The sequence below is a fragment of the Solea solea genome, chromosome 9 (genome assembly GCF_958295425.1).
Source record: "Solea solea chromosome 9, fSolSol10.1, whole genome shotgun sequence".
Classification (NCBI taxonomy): Eukaryota; Metazoa; Chordata; class Actinopteri; order Pleuronectiformes; family Soleidae; genus Solea; species Solea solea.
Window position 1 is genome coordinate 22,202,341 of NC_081142.1, and position 8,827 is coordinate 22,211,167.

Consider the following 8,827-nt stretch of genomic DNA (forward strand, 5'->3'; position numbering starts at 1 on the left):
AATGGGGAATTTTTTACATCATTATTCTCCTTTTCATGTGTATAACGTATTTAAATAAAATTATTACTGTGTGAAATTTGTGCAGATCTAGGCTAGGACAATATTTAACCTCAAAAATATGGTAATTTGTCACACATTTTGGCTTCATGAAATATTGCACCTCGTGCAATTTGAAAATTGCAGCAAGCAGAAATGGACCGGAAGTCATCACAGGCTTAATTGATTTAATCATTCAAAAATATGATATTTTTGAATGATTAAATCTTAAAAAGTGTTGTGTGAGGTAGAATACTTGGAATAATTGCCAACGCTAAACCATTTCCTGTTGCTGCTCCTTCACATTAAAGGCGTTCCAGTGTGGGTGGGGTCATATATATATATATATATATATATATATATGTATATATATATATATATATATATACATATATATATATATATATATATATATATAAGAGGACAGTTTGTGAATCAGTTTTTATGTTGGCAGCAGAACAAAGAGACACAATTATTAAACCGTTCCATTGTTTGATATAAAAGTAATAGTGCAGTGCATGCAGCAGCAGCAGGAGGAGGAGGAGGAGGAGGAGGAGGAGGAGGAGGAGGAGAAGGAGGAGGAGGAGGTGGTCACGGTCAGGTCAGCACAGGTATCCTCGTCAAAAAAAAGAACACTTTGCATGCTCGAATCTGTCCTTCATTAAAATGTCTTTCTGGTAATTATACTGCCAGGAGAGATTTGGGCTTTTTGTCCCACATCAGCAAGAATCTGCTTCAGCAGCGTAATGTGTTTGATGTCTGCGCATACGACAGCAGAAAGTGAGAACTGTGTGAGTGTGTGTGTGTGAGAGAGCTGGGGAGGGTGAGAAGAGTGCGCCGTAAAAAAGGGCCCCCAGTGGAGCTGAAGCAGTGGAGAAAAGGTTCCACGTACTGTACGTACGTCAGATTTACAACATTTATTACATTTCCGAGAACCAAAGTGGAGAGAGTGCAATATCAGTCCACTATTATTACAAAACGGGGGCTTTTATTCTGAAAATAACGCTTTTAATGTCGTAACTGGATTAAGATACATATAAACAATAGTTTATAGTTATTTTAAGGTAAATTCAAAACTCTATTTTTTTTACATGCAATAAATTCCATTTGTTTAAGTTCAAACTCAACGAAGAATCATTTTATTTGAAATAATCGTGATTATTAGCCCTTTAAACTAAGCTGTTATCAGACCAATACTGATGCTGAGAATCATCATATCAGCTCATCCCTGAACAAAAACATGTCATTTGTTATGAAATAAATGTCCAACAGTGATTATTTAATATCCATTTGAACACAAATGATTGTTAAGACTTGCTTTGAAGTTCCTGTCCATTCCTCCTGTTATTTAATCATCGTTTTACTCCTCAACACTGCACCAATAAAAATAATCACAAGATGAGAAGATTGTGAATATTATATGTTGTATTGTCACGTGAAGTCATTTGCAGACTGACTTCACGTGAGTCTGGCACCTTTTGTTTGTCACATAAAATAAAAACAAAAGATTATTTTCGAGAATTTTGGTTCCAAGAAGCCAATGATGATGATTTTCCACAGACGAGCTTTCACAGTTTCACTGGTCTGTGGGGAGTTTGGACACTTTTAAAAGCCAAAGATATTGAGTGGAGTAAAAGCGTAGATGTCATAGTCTGAGACACACACACACACACACACACACACACACGAGATAAGACAGAGATTCTCTCTTTACAGCCTTTACAGTTTTATAGGCACCAAAAAGCACCTGGATATTTTACGGTGTTTAACGGAATTTGGCATCTGTACAATTTTGGAGAAGTTTGTGGGACAATATTGTCACTGCACACGCACACACACGCACACACACGCACACACACGCACGTTTGTGTAGCTATTATTTTAACCCTTCATCCCCAACAGGATTTGTCACGTGTTCTTTTCATGACTGTAACTCGTAGACCATTTGTGATATCTAGAAAATTCAAAAACTATGGACTGGCGATCGGTGAATGATGAAGCCTAAACAAAGCCTTAACTCTACCCTTAACCATAACTAGTTAGTTTTAGTAATGGGAAAAAAAAGCAGCTGAAACTCTATGTTCTATAGGTTTACCTCAAAAAAGAGGTTCTGACTCATTGGAACCAGGTTTTGGTATCCATGAGAACTACTGGTCAGTGTTTATGACAAAAAAAAATGTCCTAAAGCTGTAACAAAAATGGACACTCATGGACATAACAATCTATAGGTCCGAGAGGACAAGGCTAAGTCTACGTACATCAAGCAATGCAGGGCATGAAACAGTAGGTGGCGTCGTAACAAACAAGGGAGACATGTACCTAAAATTCAAACACTTTCAATGACCCGTGTCTATTTAGGACAGTTTCTATCCACAAACTTTAAGGACCGTAGGAGCCCTACACTGTACCTTTAATTGTCTTCTTTTTTTAACTAGTGTAAGATCACAATAGTGGAATATGCTGCCATTCAATTACAACAATCGTCAGCTTTAAAACATAATAATAACACTAAAGAATGGTGACAGTTATTCACATGAATAAAAGCAGCAGCTGAAAACTGATCCTCAGAGCAGACTCCACCTCTCTCAAAGTAAATCAGTCCCTGACACTTTTCATTCATCTTCACTCTCATTTACACGCAATAAGTAAAAGTCTCTCCAACATTGACGTATGTACAGTATATATATACATATATATATATATCTATGTTCATATAGATTGCAGTTCTTTGAACATCAGTTAGCAGATGTAAAGCTGCATTAGTGCCTTCTTCTGGATTCAATCAGCTATTGTGTTCCTCTTTGTCTTTGGTGTTTTACAGCTGTTGGCATCAATAATGCCACAACAATGTTGAGCAACGCAGCTGAGCAGGGGAACATACTGTAGAGATGACACATCTGAGGCAGGTTCCAGCTAAAAAGCACATGTTAATTCAAGTCCCTGTTCAAGCACCAGAGAAGAAGAAGAAAAAGAAGATTTCAGTTGTTTTCACACCCAATATTCTCCGCTAGACTCTGTACGATTGGGGACTTGGGCATTTCTCCCGGCTATCGATCTACATGCCCCTATGTTTTGGTTGCCCCGCGTTGCAGTCCGCTACCGGCGTTTGGTTCTCTCGAAGCAAACCGAGACCTATCTACGTTTTTAAGGTGGACTAAGTTAAAGTTAGCATCCTCCATAGAGCTGCATCACTTCCTTCTTCTGCACTTATGGTGCGTCATTCCAGTTTAAGTCAGACTCTGTACGATTGGGGACTTGGGCATTTCTCCCGGCTATCGATCTACATGCCCCTATGTTTTGGTTGCCCCGTGTTGCAGTCCGCTACCTGCGTTTGGTTCTCTCGAAGCAAACCGAGACCTATCTACGTTTTTAAGGTGGACTAAGTTAAAGTTAGCATCCTCCATAGAGCTGCATCACTTCCTTCTTCTGCACTTATGGTGCGTCATTCCAGTTTAAGTCAGATGTTGGAATTTCCCAAATGAAGGTGAAATCAGTGAAGTCACACTTCCAACTAAGAAAATCAGGGCAACCACACTTCTTCATTCTTTTTGATGTACCTTCTACCTTCTTTATGCATGAATCTGCTCCCATCTACCTAAATGCTCCCTAAAGGCTTAGGTTACCCCTCGACTACTCCGTTCATCAAATGATTATCGTCTGGCAGTGCCAACACCCCACACAAGACAATCCAGACTCTTTTCATGTGTTGTTCCACACTGGTGGAATGACCTACCGAGCGTGACCATGAACAGGGGGCATCCCAGTCTATCTTCAAGAAACTCTTGAAGACCCAGCTCTTCCAAGAACATCTTGTGTCCTAGCACTTACCCCTACCCCCTCTCCTTCTGCACTTGCATCCACCTCGGCACTCTCACCCTCTATCAGTCCATTGTTCGCTTCACACATCAGTTCTTTCCAAGGCTTCTTCTATGTAGCTTAATCTGTTGTAAGTCGCTTTGGATAAAAGCGTCTGCTAAATGCTTAAATGTAAATGTGCCTCTTTATTCTCCACATGAGGGTCATGACCCTGGTGCACTGGTGCCAATCACAGCTGACATACACCCAGGACAGGTCATCAGTCCATCACAGGACCACAGATACAGACAAACAACCATCGAGTCCCAAACCCATGGTCAATCAGGAGTGTCCAGTTTTCCTGACCGCAGAGTGTCTCCAAGCCCGCATCTATTTCCGGTCGGTACATTAAGCAGTCGCTCCAAAACTCAGTAGCCAATCAGCAACCAGCTTCCTAAAGTCCCGCCCATGTTCAGAATCAAACAAAATGACCAAGGAGCACAAAAAAAACAAGTTTGGAGAGAAAACGTAAAAGAGTCAGAGCAAGCGAGAGTCCGATCATTGCAAATCCCCAGGACAAGTCAAGGAAGAAAAGAAGAAAAGATGGGTTAAATGCACAATCAAAAAAAAATCCAAATCAAATTCAATGGAAGCTGCTGCTGTTCCTGCTCTATGCAGCTCCATGTGAGGGCAAGTGATACGATGCTTAAAGACAGATATACAGAAAAACAGAATACATTAGAGGTAAAATCCATGACAACCACGTTCAGTGGTATTTTAGTTCATGCAGGAAGTACTAAACCATTCTGTGAACCAATCTTCTTAATCCACTGATTATAACAATTCAGTTAAATTCAGAAACCACACATAACAAGTAGTGAACTTTGTGAAAGTTTGGAGCACAACAGTCGTGATTCTGATCATTGCAAACAAACAAAAAAAGTGTCTTTTCAAACAAATAAAACACAAAAAGTTTAAACAATTAAATCTATATTTGTGTATGATGCGGTTTGTTGTTATTGATACTGATGTAGAAGCTGCTCTCTGTGGTCATGTATGATGATGACAGCTGGATGAAGATGACACATGTTTGTGTCAATAACTATCATCATGTGACATGATGTATTAACAGAACATAAACTTTAGAGCAGGGTTTGTTGTTGTTGTTTACCTGAGACAGAGACAGAGGAGAAAACATCATTGTGATGATGAGCAGCAGCAGCAGCAGCAGGAATCAGAGCAGCTGCTGTTTGAACATAAACATCCCTGGACTCTTCATTTCCACTGCGTCGTCATTTATTTCTTTCTCTCTGAAAGCAGCGCTGCCTCCGGGTTATTGGAGAAAACGCTGCATTTCCTGGCATCTCTTTCTCTTTCTTTCCGTGTGTTTTTATTTTTTTCTGCTTCTGCTTCTTCTTCTTCTTCTTCTTCAGTGTCTTTATAATCCACAGAGGGAGCAGTCTCGTGTGGACTGTGCCGCGTTCACTCCACAAATGATGACACGCCAGAAAAGTTGCGGACCCGGAAAAAAATTAAAAAAAAAACAGCCCCGCGGGAAGAAAAGCGGAGGGAAAGTTAGAGGAGGGGGAAGAATGATAGAGAGAGAGAGGGAGAGAGAGAGAGGGCAGCAGCAAATGAAGAAGAATATGGCCGGAGGTGTAACAGAGCACGGGGCTGTCTCTATGTGTGTGTGTGTGTGTGTGTGTGAGAGAGAGAGAGAGTTAGTGAGAGAGAGAGAGACGGTGATGAGGGGGCGAGGAATAAAAAAGTGAAATGACGTTATGAAGTGAGCCCATCCCAGGCGAGCAGGCTTAAAGACGCAGCAGCACAAACAGAGACAGTCCGAGAGAGAAAGACACACAGACAGAGACAGACAGGCAGAGAGACTGTAACACAGTTCATGTGAGGATCCTCTGACCAACATGAAACACACACACACACACACAGCAGTTAAACACTGACACCTTTACACTTGCTACTATTTACACTGTGTATAAATACTGTGTAGTATATGCACAGTATACTGTATATACACTGTACGCACAGTATATACACTGTACACACTGTACGCACAGTATATACACTGTACACACACTGAACATACTGTACACACAGTACTGTCTATATACCATAACACCACTGTTTTATAAATGTCTGTTTTCAGTGATGATGACAGTCAGATGGCGGCCCTATATTAACAGAATCCTGAGTGAACACCAGTGGAGTGTGACAGTGATTTGGCTTCACGCTGTAGATCTGTTTGTCAACAACAACTGTGTTTGTGCTAACAACAGAATCTCTGAAGAAAGGAGTTTTTTCTCTGGTGTGATCTCTTCACCTCAAAAACCAACACAAGTGTGTTGGACAGAGGTTTTTAAAAAATGTTGTTTATGAATTCATAAAACAATGTATGAAGTAAAAGTTACTTTCAGTGAAGTAGCATTGAATCTGATTTAACTTCACTGACTTCATACACACACACAGGAAGTTCTGTTCCAGCAAAGCACTTCAATATCTGATGCTGCATACCATAACACACACACACACACACACACATGCACACACTGAAAGCTGGATTATTTTCATGCTTATTTTCATGTGTGTGTTTTATTGTATTTGTCACCTATTTAGGACTATTTTATTTCCTCTGGTCCTAATGAATCAGAGGAACTGGTTAAAGAATTGTGGTTATAGTTATAGTTAGTCCTTAAAAGGATACCTGTACAAACCTGTGTGTGAGATAGAGAGATAAGAATATAAATGTACAGCGTGTTGTTGTTGTTGTTTAAATGTAACATGGTGGCTTGTGCAGTTTTACACTGACACCAGACACAAGATTGAATCATCTTAAAAACCAGTTCAGTTCAATCATTTCACTCCTGACTCTTATTGTTTGGTCCATAAAAACATAAAAATGCAGAATTATTCAGTTGTATTCTTTTTTTTTCTATGGGAGCTTAAAAAAACAAAGAAAATGCACATTTAAGAAGCTGATAAACTGAAAACAAAACACTTTACGCAGCTTTACTGTTAAGAAGTCATTGTTTTCTCGAATTATCGAGTAATCAGTTGGTCCATAGTCAGCAAATGTTTAAAAATGCTAAATTATTCAGTTTTAATAGTTTCTCTTTTATGTGGAGCAGAAAGAAAAACAAGAAAATTATATACAGAGCTAAAAATGAATCTGGAAAAACTCTATTGAAACAATTAATCGATTATCAAACTAATTGATGATTAATTCAGTAATAATTGGTTAATTGTAACAGCACTACTGTCAAGTAAGTTCACACTTTTGTTTTGTTTTATTCGGCTTTAAAAATTAGATTCAGCAGAAGCAGCAGACATTAAGAAACACTGACAGGAGAATAAATTAAATACAGTGGATTCTCAAGTTTAATCTGTGTCATGTGCTGTAGATTACGTTGCTTTCACTGCTCTGTTCTCCACTCTTTGTTCCTCTCACTGTTCTCCAGCAGAGCTGCGGCTTCAGCCTAGAGCTCCACGGCTCCGCGGCTCTGTGCTGTGGCTGCAGGCCGGGACAGGAGGCCCTCTGTCGGTCTGTCATTCTAACTCGACCCCGCTGGCTTTAACTGCGGCCATTTTCTGCTGACTAACACACACACACGAGCGCGAGCGCGCGCGTGCACTCACACTCTCGCGCACACAAACCCAGAGACGGAAGCTTAAGCTTGAACTTCAAGTTGGCTCTGCCGCCGTCCCGCGTGACGACCGGAACGGCCTGCACGTTCCCACATTCAACTTTCACCCGTGGCTTCACGCACTCACACCCGCTCACTTACTCACGCGCACACACACACTCATGTCAGTGCGTGACACATATCATTAGCCGGTGAGATGAAGGCTGTTTAACGACAGGGAGACGACGCCGCTTCAAACCAAATCCCACTCTACACTCCATACAACTCTCGACTCTGACTTGTTTTATGACACAATTACAAACTGTCTTGTTTATGTTATCACACCACATGTTGTAAGGGTGTCTGTGTCAAAATTCGGCACACATGTCATTTCCCGAAACAGTCTAATATTAACACAATATCAAGTTTTGTCATGCTTCCGCCCTGCGCTGGGCTAAACGGAAGACGCCAGTACACAGAGCAGTCAGAGCTGAGTTAAAGTTCGAATTTTTAGTAAGTAACGACTGTCTTAGGTGTTCTTGTCTGCGCCGAATTGAAGTGCGAACCCCCACAATTCATCATGAGTCTCAAGTCTTCATGTGTGCGGTGTTAGTGTTTGTTGATGTGGGAGGTGAAATTGTATTCGCTTGATTTTTAAATGGAATTCAGTTTCATTTTCTCTCCACGGGGGAAACGTCACATATTGGACTAAATATAAATGATTTGGACACTTTCACAAACTGAAAATGAAAAAGAAACAGGGAAGTGGGAGGAATTAGTGTCCCTGACATTTAAAAAGGGGATGTATCCACAGCTGCTTTCTGCTCCACTTTGAGCTGCGTAGCTAGTGTTATTCACTCCGCTCCTTAGCATTGCGTCTTTTCTTCCAAAAAAAAAAACAACCAAACACCACAGTGACATAAAGGTACAGTCCGCTACAGTGTTGTACCGGAAACACGCTCTTTGTCCTACCATTTCGAAGCTGAGCCGCCGCCGTTAAAGCTGATCTCAACGCCTGCCCATCTCGCGCCGCCGCTCGTTATCATTCCATAGGCTATTCATTTCTGCCATGGTGCGCGTGCCAGCTGGAGTAAATCCGCGGTGCTCGAGACCAGGAACGTCCCGCGTCAAGCTTCCCATCCCACCACCACCTCCACCTCCAGCCCCAGCCCCAGCACCCCACCCCCCCCGGGAGGCTGCGGCAGAACAGAAGAGTGTGCTACATTCACCTCTGCTCTGAGCTCCACTCTTCATCCTCCATCCTTCTCTGTTTTCATTTTCACACTTTTATCCTCCCTCCTTCCCTTCTTATTAGAACTGTTGTGGTTTCTTTCAAACCTTTAAAATTCTCAGATTAT

General features: G+C 41.1%; 1 protein-coding gene across 5 annotated transcripts in view; it reads right to left on the reverse strand.

The window, feature by feature from the left end:
• Positions 1-8,601, reverse strand: part of nfic (nuclear factor I/C) — a 42,653-nt gene extending 34,052 nt beyond the window's left edge. The window contains exon 1 of one of the 5 annotated variants that reach the window (XM_058637779.1): positions 8,442-8,601. In XM_058637779.1, coding sequence (XP_058493762.1) covers positions 8,442-8,444 — 3 coding nt within the window. In that variant the 5' untranslated portion in view covers positions 8,445-8,601. Of the gene's footprint in view, positions 1-5,002; positions 5,512-8,441 lie in introns of those variants that run through there. The other 4 variants (XM_058637776.1, XM_058637780.1, XM_058637778.1 and 1 more) reach the window with 4 other exon arrangements.
• Between the last annotated feature and the right edge of the window lie 226 nt (positions 8,602-8,827).